The 20451-nt window shown below is 38.1% G+C and overlaps 1 protein-coding gene across 3 annotated transcripts in view; it reads right to left on the bottom strand.

The window, feature by feature from the left end:
• Positions 1–20451, bottom strand: part of LGR4 (leucine rich repeat containing G protein-coupled receptor 4) — a 142603-nt gene that overhangs the window by 13515 nt on the left and 108637 nt on the right. For all 3 annotated transcript variants that reach the window (XM_016194244.2, XM_060176665.1, XM_007536964.3), the window contains 6 exons: positions 6840–7055; positions 5728–5799; positions 3711–3779; positions 2625–2696; positions 1849–1920; positions 1541–1609 (listed from right to left, as the gene is read on the bottom strand). In XM_016194244.2, the coding sequence (XP_016049730.1) occupies positions 1541–1609; positions 1849–1920; positions 2625–2696; positions 3711–3779; positions 5728–5799; positions 6840–7055 (570 nt within the window). The remainder of the gene's footprint in view (positions 1–1540; positions 1610–1848; positions 1921–2624; positions 2697–3710; positions 3780–5727; positions 5800–6839; positions 7056–20451) is intronic.

The raw sequence follows: 20451 nt of genomic DNA, 5'->3' as shown, positions 1-20451 counted from the left end.
AGCTCCTTAGCTCAGTGCCCCCTGACTTTTTAAAAATATTTTTTTATATTTATATATTCCCTTTTGTTGCCCTTGTTGTTTTATTATTGTAGTTATTATTGTTGTTGATGATGTCATTGTTGTTGGATAAGGCAGAGAGAAATGGAGAAAGAAGGGGAAGACAGAGAGAGGAGAGAAAGATAGACATCTGCAGACCTGCTTCACCGCCTGTGAAGCAACTCCCCTGCAGGTTGCTCGAACTAGGATCCTTACAACGGTCCTTGTGCTTTAAGCCACTTTTTAACCCACTGCACTACTGCCCGACTTTTTTTTTTTTAACACATCTGACATGCATTAAAAAATCAGTACTATTTGGGATACTGTGCCAAGGCACCTCAAGACCCGCCTGGCTATCTGGGGCTATGTTCATCAAGATCTTGGATATACCCATACATGTGCACAGACTGGGATACTTTGCCATAATCAAACTTCAAAGTGCAAGGCTTATCATTTAAAATTCCAACCCAGTTTTCTAAATATAATATTACACCCTATTTCAGTATAACATGATATCCCTGTTACATTTGAACATCTATATGGTATGACCTCCTTGAGTATATTCCAGTATTCTCCATTCTACTGAATCTTGTCAAAGACACAGTTCTGAGAATCCTGACAGTAATTAATTTGAAACATTTTGCCTCTCTATGGAACCTTTTCTGATAGTCTAGACTAAATATACTTCTGAATTTTCAAATTACTGCCTCTAATTTAGCACTTACTTAGTGCCTTATATTTTCAATGATTTTTCACTACATGTTAGGCTATCCTTTCCCTGACTATCCCCAATCCTAATATATCTATCTCCATGCATGATAGTCACAAAAGAAATTATAGGAACACAGACTCATCATCAGGCCACCCTCTGTGTGTGTGTGTGTTGATGTTGTTGTTTTATTTTATTTATTTTGGATAGAAATAGAGAATAAGTGAGAGGAAGGGGGAATTCAATTAAGGAAAGAGAAAAAGACACCTGCAGTACTTCTTCACTACTTGTGATGCTTCCCTTCCTGCATGTGTGGAACAAGGACTGAACCCAGGTCCTTATGTATTGTACTGTGTACTTAACTGGGTATGTCACTGCCCAGCCCACCAACATATTTTTCCTTCCTTCCTTCCTTCCTTCCTTCCTTCCTTCCTTCCTTCCTTCCTTCCTTCCTTCCTTCCTTTCTTTCCCTCTTTCTCTCCTTTCCTCCCTTCCCTTCTTCTAGTGCCAGCACTATGAATCCATTGCACCTAGAAGCCACCTTTTTTTCTATTTTTATTTAACAGAACAGAAATTGAGAGAGAAAGGAGAGACAGAGAGGGAATGAGAAAGATGGATACCTGCAGACCTGCTTCACCACTTGTGAAGCATCCCCCTGCAGGTAGCGAACGGAGGCTCAAACCTGGGTCTTTGCACTAGCCCTTGAACATAGTATATGTGTGTTTAACTGGGTGTGCCACCCCTCCCCCAGCCTTTTTTTTTTAAACATATTCTTTCTTTAAGGACCATACTTACAAGCTCTCCAAATGGACAGTTCCAGTCAAATTGGGGAAGCGTTGTACCATGCCTGCACCACGAATGACCCTTTGAAAAAGTAAGAGAGGAAAAGCAACTTAAAGCCCAGAAGTTTTTATAGACAGCACTTATGTTTTATTTTAAAATAATTAAAATTACAGCACTGAAAATCAAAAAATTACTTTCATTTCAAATTCAAGTGAAATCAAATAACATAGTGTTCACAGAAAAGGAATTCTAGTTTTCCACAACAGCAACCATAGGGGAAAAAAATTAGATTTTATTTTATAAATATGCGTAATACTTACAAAGAATGCAGGTCAGATAAATTGTGAAATGCTGAGTTCCCCACAAATGATAATGGATTATCATACAAATGTCTGTAAAAAATATTCAGAAAGAGAAGAATGAACTTGGGATGATCTCACTCATGGGCAGAACTTAAGAAACAAGAACAGAAAGGGGAAACACAAAGTAGAACTTGGACTGAGTTTGCTCTACTGCAACAAAGCAAAGCACTCTGGGAGGTAGGGGAGGTAGGTGGCTAAAGAGTGTGGGGTGGGGGCTTTGGAGTCCTGGTGCATGTTGGTGGAAAGGGATCTAGGCTGAGAATGAGAGTATTTTGCAGACACTGAAAGTAGAATGAAATTTTTTTTTAATTTTATTTATAAAATTTTAACACTGACAAAAACCATAGGATATGAGGGGAACAACTCCACACACTTCCCACCACCAGAACTCCGTATCCCATCCCCTTCCCTGATAGCTTTCCTATTCTTTATCCCTCTGGGAGTATAGACCCAGAGTCATTATGGGGTGCAGAAGGTGGAAAGAAGATGGGAAATTCTACCCATGTGCCAACAATCATACTGTAAACCATTAACACCCCCCAAATATATATGTATATGCATTAAATATATCCAAAAATAATATTTTATACATTCAGAAGAACTCCAACAGTGTATTTTTTTATTTTCCAAAAGTAAATTGATAATCATTAAGTTCAGATATCTAAAACCTTTACGTTTAGCAATGTACAGACACAGCTTTATATTATTAGTAAGAGACTTTAAAGACTACTTACATAGTTCTTAATAGTGGATTACCATCAAATGCTCCATCAGGAATAACAGAAATAGAGTTACTATGAAATAGCCTAAAAAGATACAAGAAAAGTACTCTGTAATGCATATTCCCCTGTGAAATAAGTTAAAAGCTGAATAATTATTATTACATAAAATACAACTGATGGTAACTATGTAAACTCTTCAAAAATGTGGGAAAACTTAATTTTCAATTTCTCTCTATTTAGGGCCACATCTAATTCTTTTAAAACCTACTTGCTTGACCTAGTAACATTTGTATACAGTTGACTATTGCTTTAACTTCATGGAACTTTTAGAATACAAGAGTCAGAAGATATTCTGACATCAACATCTCTAACTGTTGGTTGCATTTAGCGCGCGCGCGCGTGCGTGCGTGCGTGCGTGCGTGCGTGCGTGCGTGCGTGCGTGTGTGTGTGTGTGTGATGGTGATAATAGGGATTGAAATTGAAACTGGGACCTCAGAGTCGCAGGCATTACAACTTTTGTGAACAACCATTTATGCAATCTCCTCAGCCAGGTTGCATTTAGTCTTTAAGTAATATATCTTAGAGTATATTAACTTATGATATACAATGCTCATCAGGCCATATACATTCCTGTCTCTTCCCTTGATAAATCTGACATCTAAAATATTCCCATATCCCCTTCATTTGCTTAAATATTTTTATTCTTTCAAGTCCAGTAAAATTCCTCTTCCAATGGCTGCATTCTCAGTGCGGTCTCTTTCTGAAATGATTTACCCTATTCACTTAGTTTTTAAGTCTACCTAGAAACTGCTATCTTATAGGAAAAACTTCTCTAATGAGACTAAGATTACAAGGTCCTAAAAGGTTGAGACTATATACTACAACCCTTAGTTCCCTATTTTCTAGTTTATAGAGTAAACTACACTAAAAATTATCCAAGCTAGCTAGCTAGCATGATCCAGTCCCCTATTATTAACTTGTACTTGAATAGGTTATGATGCACATAATGGAATAGAGATGTTCTAAAATCTGATTACTGTGGTATTAAGTGGTGAATTTAGAGTTGTTAATGCACAAGGAAAGCAAAGCAGTACTCACAGTTCTTTTAGGCTAGGAAGGGCTTTGATAGCCTGAGGAAATTCTACCAGGTTGTTATAATTCAAGTCCCTAGGAAAAAATGAGAACAATATCTAAGAATATTTAAAACTAGCCACACTTATAAATTATTTAGGAATGGCTATATGCTCTTTAAAAAAAACATTATCTGTATTGCACCAAAGTAAATTAATGTGTGTGTGTGTGTGTGTGTGTGTGTGTGTGTGTGTGTGTGTGTAAGGCGGTTGAGGGGGGTTCCAATCCTGGAAGACAGAGGAGGACCTAGTGGGGTTTGAACTGTTATGTGGAAAACTGAAAAATGTTACAAATGTGCAAACTATTGTATTTTGTTTTACTATTGACTGTAAGCCATTAATTCCCCAATAAAGAAATTTTTAAAAAATCACACTCTCTGGGTAGTAATCCTTTGCCACCCATACTGCCATTCTGTAGTTTAATTAAATTTATATATTTACTTAGCATACTAAATTTTAAAAAATTGTAACTTTTTACTGATATTTTAATATGAAATTTAAAAGCTCAAAGAATTCTTAGAATTGTATAATACTGGTATACTAAATAAATCATCTAAAGGACATTTCTCACAAAATTCACCATAAAATACAATTAATTGAATAGCAATTTATAAGTGACAATTACTAAAAATTCAGTAAAACTGAAGTTTCCATTTAGGAGTTAGAGTTATTTCAAGAAATTCTAGTATGATGAAAACTGAGCTCATTCCAACCATTAGCAAGACAATCTGAGGCAAATATGAAAAGGAGGACTGAGGCTGGGTAGTGGCACACTTAGCATAGTGCCCATGCTATCATGTGCAGGGACAAGGGTTCTAACCCCTAATCACCACTGTCAGGAAGAAGTCTAACAAGTGGTGAAAATAGGTGTCTCTCTTTCTCTCTCCCTAGCTCCCTTTCCCCTCTCAACTTCGCTTTGTCCAAAAATAAATAAATAAATAAATAACCAAGATGAACTCACAATTACTGTCCTCAACCAGGTAGTGAACTGGTGACATGTTACACTACTTAGAAGAGAAAAAAGCTGTAACAGCAGCCACTTTTTGAAAAGTCTGAATGCTGAGTGCTTAAATTTTAAATTTCTTCCAAAAAGCATGTTGGCATTAGATTACCATGGTTGATTTTAAAATGAAAGTAAAATGAAATGAAAAGCCCAGATTCCTTAAAAAACCTGTTTTTATTCCTTTCCTACACTGAAAGTGGCAAATTAAAAATTAGGAAGTGGTCTAATTTGATTTGATATATATATGACAGAGAGGAGGTGAAAGAGAACCAGAGCATCACTCTGCTACCTAGTATGCTAGACTCAGGATCTCATGCTTCCAACTTCACTACACTACTCATTTTACTATCTCTTAGGCTCCCAAGGTTTAATTTTAGTATAATTTGAATAGTATAGATGGCCTAGTACTAGAAAATCTATCTAGTCTGCTATTTCCCTGGTACTTTTAATATTAAGAAAAGATTAACTGAGTTGGTACTATCTTCTTTAAGAGCCTCAATTTCCAAATATCTATAGATTTGCTCATTCTCTTACTATTTTGATATAAAAGTAGATCAGAAAAATACTAAAGGATTTTAGGTGTTCTCATTAACTGACAGTTAACAACAACAACAAAAGATAAGCATTCCAAAACAGTACTCATCTTGACAGGACTTTCAGAATCATTTGCACACCACAACAATAAATACTATGTCTTCAAATAAAAGCAATTAGTAAAACTAAAACAGAAAAAAATAATGATCCTATTCTGGTGTACACACAGAAATACAGAATTTTGTTCACAATGGTAGTACAATGTAAAACTGAAATAACAAGAATTTTCCAATACATTACTTATACTAACAACAAAAGCATCCTATACAAAATGAAAAAAACCTCCTATTTTATGCAAGAATATCAATCATACACTTTCTGCAGTGAAACACAAAATTACACTGTTGGTATCACAATATGAAACTGACATAAATATGAAAGAACTTACAAGGTCTCCAAGTTATCTAGTCCATCAAAACAGTGTCGACCCAGGCTCTTAATTTTATTGTTATGAAGATGCCTGTGGGGGGAGCAGAGATATCAAAATGGCATTTCAATCATCCAGCAGCAACTTTTGTAGTATTTTATGTCTAAACTGATATGGTTTAAAGGAACAATGCTGCTAAACATCTCCAACATTTGTCTAATGTACACAGCACTGGGTAGTTTCTTGGATATGTGCAGAACAGACTCAGACTCACTGAACAGAGAATAATGAGTTTTTAATTCCCTGAAGTGAAACTCTGATTGTTCTCCTATGAGACATGAAGGAAATGGTATATAGAGGGAAGCACGTCAGCTTACATCAGTGAGAACTGGTAACAGATGTCTTTTAAAATGCCACTTTACTATGTCCAAGTTTTCAAGGATTAAAACCAGAAATGGATATACTCTTTGAATAGATAAGCTGACAAAAAGATGAAATGTTGCTGAACCTTATATTCTTGGAGCATCTTAAGATAATTCTAATTCTTCTTAATACTGAATATACTTATGATAGGTAAGTAAAAGCTGTACATTCTGCTGAATAGGACATTTTCTTCTAATGACCACAGATGCTCATGCACTTTAGAAAAGATTAAACAAGTTGCCATCATTCTTTCTTTTCTTTAATCATTCTATTTTGTTGTTTAAAACTCAGCATGCTTAATTATGTTTAAAAAGAAAAAAAACGGGAGTCAGGTGGTAGCACAGTGGGTTAAGCGCAGCTGGTGCCAAGTACAAGGACCTGCATAAGGATCCCGGCTTGAGCCCCCGGCTTCCCACCTGCGGGAAGTCGCTTCACAAACAGTGAAGCAGGTCTGCAGGTGTCTGTCTATCTTTCTCTCCCCCCTCGACCTTCCCCTCCTCTCTCCATTTCTCTGTCCTATCCAAAAACAATAACTACAACCATAAAACAACAATAGTAACAAAAGGGAATAAATATTTAAAAAAAGACAACACTATCAGACAGTAATCTTTAGAAGCACAATCAATAAGCTATAATGATTATCAAAAGAAAACTACTTTTATCCCCCAAGTTAACACAAACACATGGCATTTTAAAAGATATATACTTACAAAACCACCAAACTTGATAGGTTAGTGAATGCAAAGTCAGGGATGCTTGAGATTTTATTGAGAGCCAAGGTCAGTGCCTGCAGAGTGGGAAGATTGCTGAGGGGATGCATTGGCACCTCTGTCAAACTGTTATCATCCAGCCACAAGTGTCGCAACTGCGCAAGTCCCTCAAAGCTGTCCTCCGGGACTGAGGTAATATGGTTGGCATCTAAACGTCTGCCAGAAACAGAAACAACCACTCTCAATAATGAATTCTAGTGGAATAAGTCAAATTATTATAATATCACATCTTGCAGCATTTTCAAAATGGAGTTTTAAATACAGCCAGAACCACAGATTCCCAACTTCTGTAATTCCACTTCAAGTTCTCCTAAATCTAACAACTTCTCTAAGAACACTATATAAAAGTTAGACTTCATGACTGAGGGATATATCTAAATCTGAATCCTTCAGAGTGCTATTGACTATCAGGCTAGGGAGAGAGCATAGTGGTTATACAAGACTGTCATGACTAAGGCTCTGATGTCCAAGATTCAATTCCTAGCACCATCTTAAAGTTGAGAAAGAAGAACAGAAAGGGAAACTCAAAGCAGAATTTGACTGAATTTGGAATGGGACACCAAAGTAAAAACCCTGGGGTGAGGGTGAGGGTGGATGTTCGGCTTCACGGGGTGTGAGGGAGATGGGATGGGACACAGTCTTTCGGTGGTGGGAATGGTGTTTATGTACACTCCTATTAATTTGTAGTCATATAAATCACTATTTAATTAATATGAGGGGGCAAAATTTATTGTATAACTAAAAACTTTTTAAAACACAGACTCTTTTCAATGCATAGGCTGTCTTTGATATGTTAACCCTCTTAAAAGCCTAGACCAGGGAGAACAAAAGCAACCGGTGGCACAGCTATATACAAATAATGTCAAAGGACATAAATCATGGTGATGCTGTGTATGATACAGCAAATCCTAACAAGAGGATTTTTCAAAGTTAATCCAATTGCCAAATAATGTGATTATAGCAATAACTATCTATTCTCTTCTTAGCCTTAAGATAGCAGGAACCTCCCACTTCCTCTATAGAACCTATATTTTCCCCAGTACTGGAACCTCTAGGATGGGGCTCACTTTCCTGCATGCTTCTCTCAATTCATACCAAATGATATTGCATCGGCCAATACCAACCTAATCAATGCAAGGATTACCACCTCAGCTTGATTCACACTTCAGACTGTGTCCAGAGACATCAGGCATGGAATATCAAACATTTACCCTCATTACTCTGGTGAGACATTTCCTTTCACAGTGTTCTCTCATTCCACATGGTTCACATCCTAACAAAGTCCCAAAACCTAGATATAGACCAGGCCCCATAATATAAAGCATATATTCACATGTATCGATAAATTAGAGCAAAATATATATCTGAAAGCAAAAATACACAAGTCTGTAGTGAGTCAGTATAAAGTTCATAATGAAAGTGTCTACTTAGACTTAGATACCTTCCTCACCTATTACAGTTCTCTCACTCACTCCAGAGCTAATCTTTTCAAAGCAAGGACTGCAAAAGCTGAATAAGGGCAAGGGACTGGCATACTTTAATGATGACTCTCTAGTCACTATCAGGCCACCCCATCAGCTGGGGCCCTAGTCAAGGAGTCCTGAGATTCCCACACAGACTTGACGGGCCTAGATCTCAAAGAAATCCCTCTCTCCATTGTTACAGGTCATCTCTATCAGGAACAACACAATAGAACCCTTTGTGGGCCCGCATAGAACCTTGCCCTCAACTTGGATCAACAACGGTATAGAATGTTCCATCCATGAAGGGAGGAGGGACAACATACTCTATCCTACACCACAGGAAGAAGGGTAGATACTGGGGCAGCTTGGAATGTTCCTATTCATGACCACAGAATGTGAGCTCAGATCTACAAGGATGCAGAGGTCACATAGGCTCTTATGGACCTTAGATCACATCAAATCGATAGGGTTTACAATCAACAATATTTATACCCCCTTTCCCATATTAGGGAGCTACTCTCTTCCCTGATCCAGCTTTCTGGTTCTTTTTCCAGTCATGACATCATCTCCTCAGACAATAACTTGGATCCACCTGCATATCTGATTTCAGACTCAGGGAAAAAAAAAAAAACCACCTAGTATAGCCACAAGTCCTTTGGAGTCTAAGTAAAATATGCCTACTAGCTATCTACAAAATAAGGACCACCACCCCCCCCAGCACTATTCCAGCCTTTAGGTCCATGATTAGTCAACAATTTGTTTGGCTTTCTATGTTAACTCTCTTTTCAACCACCAGGTTCCAGATGCCAGCATGATGCCGACCAGACTTCCTTGGTGTGTCCTGGACCAGACTTCCTTGGTGTGTCCTGGAGCTCTGCTTCCCCAGAGCCCTTCCCCTATTCTTTATCTCTAACTGAACTTTTTAAAGTGTCTTAGTGTGGCCCAAGAGGTGACAGAGTACATAAAGTATTGGACTCTCAAGCAAGAGATCCTGAGTTTAGTTTATGGCCACATATATCCAGAGTGCTGTTCTACTTCTCTCAAATGAAACAATGAATGAATGAATGAACATTTAATTATGTTTTCTGATTTTCATTAAACCTGTGGTGTATGAATTTAAGTTGTGAAGATTTATCAGTAAAGGATTAGTGGAGAACTTTTATTTATTTTTTTTCCTGACACTTATTATATATACCAGGTTGATTAGAGTAGTTGTTAAATTTCTTCCTATGCCCTCTTATAACTGCTGATTTTGATGTTTTTTCCTAAAGGTATTTAATGCTAATTGCTTTGCCAGTACATGACTTCTGTCTCTTTTCTGTATTTTTTTCTAATTGTGTTTTGGTGTTTGAACATATTTTATTTATTTATTAGGTAGAGACAGAGAGAGATCAAGAGGGAAGTAGGGAGATAAAAAGAGAGAAAGCTTCACACCATGTATAGGTGGGGATCAGGGGCTTGAACTTGAGTGTTGTACATTGTAACACACATGCTCTACCAGGTGCACTACCACCTAGCATCGATAAATTTATTTTGAGACATAAAAGTTTCCCTTGAATTTTCTTATGACTTAATAGACTTAAAGATTCCGTTTTGCTGTAAAATCATTTTTATCTTAAAAATATTTATTTACTTTATATGAGACAGAGAAGGAGAAGAGACAGACAAAGAACTAAACCACAGCTCAACTCTGGAATAAGGTGATGCTGGTGATTGAACCTGTAACCTGTGAGGTCTGTAACATATAAGTTGATAGTCTAACAGACTGAGCTATCTCCCTAGCCCTGTCGAGTTACTGTTAGTCAAGTTTTTAAAAATTTTAATATTTATTATTATTATTAAGATTATTATTACTATTACTATTACTACTACTACTACTACTACAACACTGCTTAGTGTTGCTGAGGAGTTATTCTGATGCAGTCTCCGCCCCCAGGTTTCACTATGCCCCACATTGGGCGCCATTTGTTGTTAAAATTCGTAGGCTCCTGCTGGGCGGGCTAGCTTCATGGGCGGGTAACAGAGATGCGGAGACAACGGCTGGGCAGGGAAGCTGTATTTCTTTATTCAGGAACAATGATTCATAAACTAAGACAAACTAATCACCAAACAGAACTCTGCTGTCTCTTTGCGGCGGCACAAGCACTCTCTCTTACTCTGCAACTCAGGAACCCTCTGCTGCCTCTTTGTCCCCGCGGCGGCACCAAGCACTCTCTAACTCCGGAACTCTCCAACTCTCGAACTCTCGAACTCTCGAACTCTGGAACTCTGTCTCTGGAACTCAGGAACCCTCTCTCAGGGTTCTTTGGGGCGGGGCCAAGCGGGCCGCGAAATTAGCAGGACTGATCCAATTCTCTTGGCGGGGGAGAACTAGAACCCAATGCAAAGCATACAACAGCTTAGCTCTGGTTTATTTTTTTTTCCTGACTATTCTTTTTTTTTTAATTTTTTATTTATAAAAAAGAAACATTGACTAAACAATAGGATAAGAGGGGTACAGCTTCACACAATTCCCACCACCAGAACTCTGTATCCCATCCCCTCCCCTGATAGCTTTCCTATTCTTTAACCCTCTAGGAGTATGGACCCAAGATCATTGTGGGATGCACAAGGTGGAAGGTCTGGTTTCTGTAATTGCTTCCCTGCTGAACATGGGCGTTGACAGGTCAATCCATACTCCCAGCTTGTCTTCTCCAGCTTTGGTTCCTACCATAGCCTCCCCTTCATGCTAGTTCCCTGCCACAGATGAGTCTCCTTCCTAGAAACAGATCAGTAGGGGTTAAAGATCCTTGGTCTTGAGCCAACCTTGCATCCCTGAGATAAACCCCATTTGCACATATACCACACTTACTCATCCACTCATCTGTTGTTGAACACTTAGGTTGCTTCCAAGAGTCACATTTTGGCTATTACAAACTGTGCTGCTATGAACATAGATATCATTTTGGATGGGTGTGTTTGGTTCCTTAGGATATATCCCCAGGAGAAGAACTGCAGGGTCATAGGGTAGGTCCACTTCTAGCCTTCTGAGAGTTCTCCAGACTGCTCTCCACAGAGGGGTTGGCCCAATTTACATTCCCAGCAGCAGTTCAGGAGGGTTCCTTTGTCCTCACAACCTCTTTAGCATTTGTTGCTGTTACATTTCTGATGTATGACATTCTCACAAGGGTGAAGTGGTATCTCAGAGGAGTGGCTAAGTAAGTGATGGTATATATGCACAATGGTATACTACTCAGGTACTAAAAATGGTGAATTTACCTTCTTCACCTCATCTTGGATGGAACTTGAAGGAAATCATGTTAAGTGAGATAAGTCGGAAAGAGAAGGATGAATATGGGATGATCTCACTCAGACAGAAGTTAAAAAATAAGAACGAAAGGGAAAACACAAAGCAGAACATGGACTGGAGTTGGTGTTTTGCACCAAAGTAAAAGACTCTGGGGTTGGGGGGAGGGTTCAGATGCTGGAATATAATGGCAGAGGAGGACCGACAGAGGATTGAATTGTTATGTGGAAAACTGAGAAATGTTACACATGTACAAACTACTGTATTTTACTGTTGACTTTAAAACTTTAATCCCCCTAATGATAATAATAATAATAACAACAACAACAACAACAACAACAAAGATCCTTGGTCTTATTAAGGATCTACTGGGAAGTTTCTATTTGATAAAGTCACTTAACTGAAAAAGCTTTTTAAAAGTGAGAGCTTGGGGGAGTCGGGCAGTAGCACAGCGGGTTAAGCGCAGGTGGCACTAAGCACAAGGACCAGTGGAAGGATCCCAGTTCGAGCCCCCGGCTCCCCACCTGCAGGGGAGTCACTTCACAGGTGGTGAAGCAGGTCTGCAGGTGTCTGTCTTTCTCTCCCCCTCCTCTCTCCATTTTTCTCTGTCCTATCCAACAACAATGACATCAGTAATAACTACAACAACAAAACAACAAGGGCAACAAAATAAATAAATAAATAAGTATTTAAATTTTTAAAAAGTGAGAGCTTGGGAAACTGAGCAGCTGCCTTGAGAATTATCTTAGAAACAAACATTTATAGGACTCATTTAGACTTTCCAGAACACATATATCCCTGAGAAGAGACAGAAATGGGCAATGTACTGGCTACAGAGTTGTTTCAGAGTTTTGCTTTAATAAGTAGATAGGAGTGTGTTCAATCTCAAGCTCATCTGTCTCTCTCACACACTTTACAACCTCAAGGAAATTCCACTTAGATACAAAGATACTGAACATATAATCACAGAATTAATAATGTAAGGTAACTAAATAGTACACGTAATTAAGTTCTGCTTAGAGCTAACTTAATTATCTATAATCAGATAATTAAATTAAGCATATTGCTGGTGTAGGAGACAAAATGATGAACATGACAGGCATGAGATGACCTCCTAAATTTGATATCACACAATATAAAAAACAAATTAAAATATAAAAATATATAATGCAAAAATATTAAAATATAAAAAAAATTGAAAACGAATAGAGAGTGCTTAAAAAGTGTCATGAGGTAAACGGGATACTAAGATAATGAGTAATTAGAGCAGGAGGCAGGAGGACAGTTTATCTAGTAGAGAACATAACTGTAATTTGCCATGTGCAAGGACCTAAGTTTGAGCCGTTGGCACTATGTGGAAGGACCATGCAAAAAGGAAGCTTCTTAAGAGATAGAATGTTGCTGTGGCATCTCACCTCTCTGTTTCTCAATCTTTACTGGAAAAAAAAAAAAAAGACTATATCTCAAGTAGTGGGATCATGCAGGCTCAAAGCCCCAGCAAAAGTTTTGGAATACAGTGTTTTAGTCAGGGAAACTATCACTTAAAGGTACTATGTAAACTGATACTCAAGAATGATTAAAACCCAAGAATGAGTAGAAGCTGGGTCGGGACTCAGCAACAGAAATCAGGTAGGTATAGTTCCAGCAATTCCCATAAGATCAGAGTGAATAGAACTTAACAGGAAGAGACTGGATGGTCTAGGAAGACATAGTTAGGGAGGAAAAGGGTTTGACTGTATTTTAAGTAAAAAAAGAAAAAAAAATGTAGTCTTGGGGAGTCGGGCAGTAGCACAGTAGGTTAAGCGCCCATGGTGTGAAGCACAAGGACCGGTAAGGATCCTGGTTCAAGCCCCTGGCTCCCTATCTGATGCAGGGGAGTTGCTTCACAAGCGGTGAAGGAAGCCTGCAGGTGTCTATCTTTCTCTCTCCCCCTCTCTGTCTTCCCCTCCTCTCTCTATTTCTCTGTCCTATCCAACAACGATGACATCAATAACTACAACAATAAAACAACAAGGGCAACAAAAGGAAATAAATAAAAATAATAAAAAAATTTTAAATGTAGTCTTTCCCTATTGTCTCAAAGCATACAGTATCATTCAAAAAATTCAAACTGCGTAAGTTATCATAGTGATGACAATATGAGCATGGTAGTGTTCATATTCACCAGAATAATGAGCAGTGTCCTCTGACATAAGCATATAATACTCTATTGAAAGTAATCCTATTAAATTATTTTGTTAAGATGTAGAAAAATAGTATAAGGAAAACTGTTAGTATCTTTTTAATGCTCTGTCTAGCATTATATACCATTTACTCTCCCACAGAATTCTGTGCTATGTACTATCAAATAAAAGGGATGGCTATAATAAGTGAGCTATGAACTAAGATAGTAACAAAATTAACTTGTATGCACAGTAGTAAATAGACACACATGATTTCCTCTATGCTAGAAATTTTCCATACATTTAAAACCACACAGTAAGTAAAGAGATCAAAAGAACTTTGGGGAAATATAACCCTTAAATAAGAAGTGAAATGAGAAAAATGATTTGTGGTGACTTAAAACAAATAATCCTTATGTCTCAATTCCCATGTGTGTTTTGGTGGCACCACCATAATGGTAAAAAGCTGCATGCACTTACACCCAGATCAATGTTTTATAGCAAACTATGATATCTGAATAGTGGCTTTGTATAAATAACTTTTGTATAAATAACAGTATTAATATTCATCCTAACAGACCAAGAAAACACTATAATTGATTCTGTTAGTAGATGTGGTAAATGACAGCAGATACTTCATAGACTGGAGAGATTATGTGGGCTTGTTTAAGGTATTTTGCAATTTACACGCCAAAAGGCACTAGTTAAAAAATTAACTGAGTTCCTTTTTTGTCTTTTTTAAAAATACTTTTTTATTAACTTATTATTGGATAGAGACAAACAGAAATTGAGTGGGGATGGGGATAGAGAGAGGGAGAGAGACAGAGAGACATCTTCAGCCCTGCTTCACCACTCATGAAGCCTTCCCCCTGCAGATGGGGACCAGGGGCTTGAACCTGGGTCCTTGTGCACTGCAGTGTATGCTCTTAACCAGGTACACCACCGACTGGCCCCCTTTTTTGTCTTTTAAATGTGTTTCGCTTACACTCTAGAATCTGACATATCTTAGTGAGGAATAATTTTATTTCCTTATGTGATATAAAATTAATAATAAAATAAATATGTATGAAAATAAGTATTAACAAATTGGCTGTATTATTAATAAATACCTACTTGGTATAATCAAAAGCTTTTTTCTATTTCTGCATTACCAATAATCTACATATTTTATTATTATGTTTTGTTACTAATTTTTAATTTAAAATAAATACTGCTATTAAGTTGTCCCCCAGCTCTAATTCTGGAATAGTTGATACAAAATAACATAATTTGGGGGTTGGGCGGTAGCACAGCAGGTTAAGTGCACGTGGCGCAAAGCGCAAGGACCGGCTTAAGGATCCTGGTTCAAGCCCCTGGCTCCCCACCTGTAGGAGCGTCATTTCACAGGCGGTGAAGCAGGTCTGCAGGTGATTTTCTCTCCCCCTTTTTGTCTTCCCCTCCTCTCTCCATTTCTCTCTGTCCTATCCAACAACGAACGACATCAACAATAACAATAATAACCACAACAATGCTAGAACAAGGGCAACAAAAGGGGGGAAACAAAATAACACAATTTGGGGTGCTAGTCCCCTAGCCTTATAGACCAGCACATGTGCACATGGGATAAACCAAACTCTGACAGTCAAAATGAATATCAGAACTTTGGCTTGAAATTTTCTGTAAACAGGTTTGTCTGAACAATTTGGAACTGTTGTAGTTCCAAATACACTTTCAGATTTTTATAGTCATCCTCACATACTAGCATCTAACCACTTCTGGTCAATTTCAATCTTAGTGAACTTTACTCCCCTAAGCACCACTTCAAAACCACAAGGAAATCTTTCATTCAATTCAGGTCTGAAGATCAGATTTTCACACTGACTCAAGTGCTGATAAGACTGTTCTACACCCTGACAGAATTTCAATGGTATCTAACTTGACCACTAGCCCATTATGCTAACAAACATTTCCTTCTTAAATAAAACAGAATTGGGTAGACCTTGTGGGAGGGTGTCTGCTTTGTCATGATCATGAAACAAGTTTGAGCCTTATATCTACAGCAGTAAGGGAAGCTTTGGAGCAGTGGTGTCTCTCTTTTTCCTTTGTCTCTCATTCTGTGTGAAAAAAAAAAATCAAACCCAAAGCAACAAATCATAGTGAGGACACAAAAAAAAAGACTCTTCTCTCCCTAATTTTAGAAATAATTTAAACTCTGCAACCCACTTGCTGAGTGATAAGCATAGTATGCTTCTGAGAAAATATTACTTTAGAGGGAGAAACTTTTCTACGACAAATACCTGAAGTCATCTAAATAATTTAACATACTTAGTAGCCATGAATCAGAATATATTTTGTATTTTTTCTTGGTAAAGTTACCATAATTCTAAAGTTCAAATATTCTAATGCTCTCTCTCTTTTTAGCCTTTAAACTAGACAGCATGAATCAATAGTCTGGTCAAAATCATGGAAAATAGTAGCAATTCCTTATGATTGTTCTGAAGTAAAATGAATTCTAAGAAGCAAAAGAAAATAAGACAGAATTTCAGGTGACATCAGACACTTTTAGAATTCAGATCTTGGGAGGTGGGCGGTAGCTCAGCGGGTTAAGCCTACATGGCACGAAGCTCAAGGACTGGCAAAAGGATCCTGCCCCTGGCTCCCCACCTGCAATGGAGTCGCTTTACAAGTGGTGAAGCAAGTCTGCAGGTGTCTATCTTTTTCTCCCCCTTTCTATCTTCCCCTCCTCTCTCCATTTCTCTCTGTCCTAACAATGACAACATCAATAACAACAACAACAATAACTACAACAACAATGAAAAACAAGAAGGGCAACAAAAGGGAAAATAAATTTAAATAATAATAATAAAAAGAATTCAGATCTCAAAGAGGTAAGATAGCTCTTTCTCTGTAGATCCAGCTGAGGCTAGAAAGGGTATATAGAGGCAGCAGAGTCACATTTCTGTAAAGGAATTCATTTCAATTGATCCACTGAAAAAGTCTCATTGAAATCTACTCAGTTCTGGAAAGTAACTAATTATTTTGTTCCATAATTTGGCTTTTTGGTGAAATTAGTCATTTAATATATATTTTTACTTATAAATGATCAATATGCCAGGCACTTTTTTATGACACTTAATACAAGTAAAGTTTAACCTTTACAATGTATAATTTATTGTACATGTTCTTATTTTCACATTCATTTCCCATTTACTACTAGGGTATCTAATCTAAAATCAAAAGGCAATCTACAATTTACAGTTGCCAGTGATGTACCTTTGAAACTGATTGGGAGGGGAAGGGCAGGTAGGCAGTGGCATACCTGGCTGAGCTAAAATATTACTATGTGCAAAGAACCAGGTTCAAGCTCTTGGTCCCCATCTGCAAGGGGGAAGCCTCTGGAGCAGAGAAGCAGGTTTGCAGGTGTCTCGTTGTCTCTTCCTCTTCCTCTCAATTTCTGTATATTACGTCAAATAAAATTTTAAAAATATGGGGGCAGAAATGGCAGCTGGGAGTGGTGGATTCATTGTGCAGGCAATCAGCCTCAGTGATAACCTTGGTGGGGGTTTTATTTATTTATGTAAATAAATAAAATAATTTTTAAAAGGCTTGATATTGGCAAATAGACCAGATAAACAATGGTCATTTTATTTTCTTCTATAACTCACATTTTTCCTATGGTGTGGGGGGAAATAGGGCACTGATTAGCATACAAATACATATAAAATCTAACTTTGTAACCTGGAAGAGTACTACAATTTTTTTACCAAAAATTTCTATGGGGATTTTTGTTTCTTTTTTGCCTCCAGGGTTATCACTGGGGCTCCTTGCCAGCACTCTATGAATCTACTGCTTCTGGTGGCTACCTTTTGTTTTTTGTTTTTTCTCTTCTTTTTTTTGGACAAGACAGAAAGAAACTGAGAGGGTTGGGGAGATAGGGAGAGAGAAAGATACCTGCAGACCTACTTCACCACTTGTGAAGCGTCCTCCCTGCAGGTGGGGAGCGGGGGCTAGAACTCAGATCCTTACACAGGTCCTTGCACTTAGTGTTATGTGCACTTAACCAGGTGCACCATTGCCCAGCCCCAGGAACTTAAAAAAAAAAAAAAAAAACCACATATTGCTAAACCCTACTTTTAAGTAGGAAATACCACAGCTTCAAAGACACAGACAAGAAAATCTCTAATCTGGAAAGCTCTGCTTACTAAGAAGGCTTTGGATGGTGAAAGTACCATACTCTGAGGCCTATGCCCTCATCCCACTGGACTTAGAACAACAGCAGAAGCAATAATCCCATATTCATTATTGTAATAGAACAGAAAACTCACAAGGTTTCTTTCTTTTTCTTTTTTTTTTTTTTTGCCTCCAGAGTTATTGCTGGGGCTCAGTACCTGCACTATGAATCCACTGATCCTGGAGGCTATTTTTTTTTTCCTTTTGTTGCCCTTGTTCTTTATCATTGTTATGGATATTATTATTGTTGTCACTGCTGTCATCGTATAGGACAGAGAGAAATTGAGAGAGGAGAAGACAGAGGGGGAGAGAAAGATAGACATCTGCAGACCTGCTTCACCACTTGCGAAGTGACCCCCCTGCTGGTGGGGATCCAGGGGCTCGAACTGGGATTCTTATGCTAGTCCTTGTGCTTCGTGCCATGTGAGCTTAACCCCGCTGCGCTACCACCCGACCCCCACAGGTTTCTTTTTGAAGAAGTGTACTATCTCATTACTTTCAGACATTCCCTTCAGCTAGTTCTGCTAATGGGATAAAACTAGTAATCAAAGGGAAAAAATGATAAGCTATCTCATTATATATAATTATCAACATTAATAGACTCTGCAGGTGCTTACTAAGTACCTAAATTATGCCAGATATTGCTGAAAGTGCTTGCATGTTCCTCAGGTACAAAAGTAATAAGCTACTGAACAGAGAATTTTTTAAATTTTTCCCATCACACAACTATAAGTGACAAAGTAAGGATTCAAAACCAGATTAGCCTATTTCACAATTCTAACCTGAATTTATGTTAACTTTTATTCAAGAGCATGTGAACATTCTACCTGATAAATATGGAAAAATATTTTTCTTAACCTTGGAAAATGGTTAGTTATATTATCTCTAGGTCAGTGCTTCTCATCCTCTTCTCTTTTTAAAGAGGAGAAGAGAATGAGACTTTTAAAGTCATTAAAGAAGGAGGAACTTGATCTTCTACCCCAGGGATGAGGAGACCTATCTCTTTAGCCCTAATGACAATATGTATGTAGTATAGTCATAAGTTAATGTTTATTTATTTACTTTTAAGGTAGTGGACTAGTTAAATACTTGGCTCATCAAATACTTGAAATACTTGAAAAACTTGGACTGCGTGTAGCTTTGCCATATATATGGCACAGGTTCTAGTCTGCCCCAACTACACTGACAGAAACTTTGGTGTTGTGGTCTCTTTCACTTTTTTTTTAAATTTATTTTTTATTTAAGAAAGGATAAATTAACAAATCCATAGGGTAGGAGGGGTACAACTCCACACAATTCCCACCACCCAATCTCCATATCCCACCCCTTCCCCTGATAGCTTTCCCATTCTCTGTCCCTCTGGGAGCATGGACCCAGGGTCATTGTGGGTTGCAGAAGGTAGAAGGTCTGGCTTCTATAATTGCTTCCCCACTGAACATGGACATTGACTGGTCGGTCCATACTCCCAGTCTGCCTCTCTCTTTCCCTAGTAGGGTGTGTCTCTGGGGAAGCTGAGCTCCAGGACACATTGGTGGGGTCTTCAGTCCAGGGAAGCCTGGCCGGCATCCTGATGGCATCTGGAACCTTGTGACTAAAATGAGAGTTAACATACAAAGCCAAACAAATTGTTGAGCAATCATGGACCCAAAGCTTGGAATAGTGGAGAGGAAGTGTTAGGGGGGGTACTAGCTGCAAACTCTAGTGTACTACTGCTTTCAGGTATATATTTTGCAGTAGTTTATGGATACGTGTGAACATATGCTCTCTCTCACAGAACCTGGTGTATATCTAGGTTTTGGGTCTTTGTTAGAAAGTGAACCACCTGAGATGTAATTAGAGAATACTATGTAAGGAAAGGTCTCACCCGAGTAATGAAGCTGAAGGGTTGTCATTCCACATGTGAAGTCTCTGGACACAGTCTGAGGTGAAGCATGTTGAGGTGGCAATCATTGTGTTGATTAGGTTGCGGTCAGCAGATGCAATATTATTTGATATGGATTGGGAGAGACATACGGGAAAGTGGGCCCTATCCAAAGGTTCAAGGACTAGGGGAAGTAGAGGAGATATGAGATTCCTGCTGTCTTAGGGTTCAAAAAGACAATGGAAAGTTAATGTTATCATCGCATTATTTGGTAATTGGGTTAACTTTGAAAAGTCCTTTTGTTATGGTTTGCTGTACAGTACCCAGTATATAGCTGTGCTATTGGTTGCTTCTGATCTACTTGGTCTAGGCTTTTGAGAGAGTCCGCACATCAAACATACATCCTATATATTAAAAAGACTCAGTCTGTGTTTTAAAAACTTCGAGACATACAATTAATTTTCCCCCTCTCATATTAATTATCTAGTGATTTATATGACTACACTTTACTAGGAGTGTACATAAACACCGTTCCCACCACCAAAAGACAGTGACCCATCCCTCCCACCCA

The sequence above is a fragment of the Erinaceus europaeus genome, chromosome 17, assembly GCF_950295315.1.
Source record: "Erinaceus europaeus chromosome 17, mEriEur2.1, whole genome shotgun sequence".
NCBI lineage: Eukaryota > Metazoa > Chordata > Mammalia > Eulipotyphla > Erinaceidae > Erinaceus > Erinaceus europaeus.
Note: the sequence above shows the minus strand (reverse complement) of the source record. Positions and strands in the feature narration are given on the sequence as shown.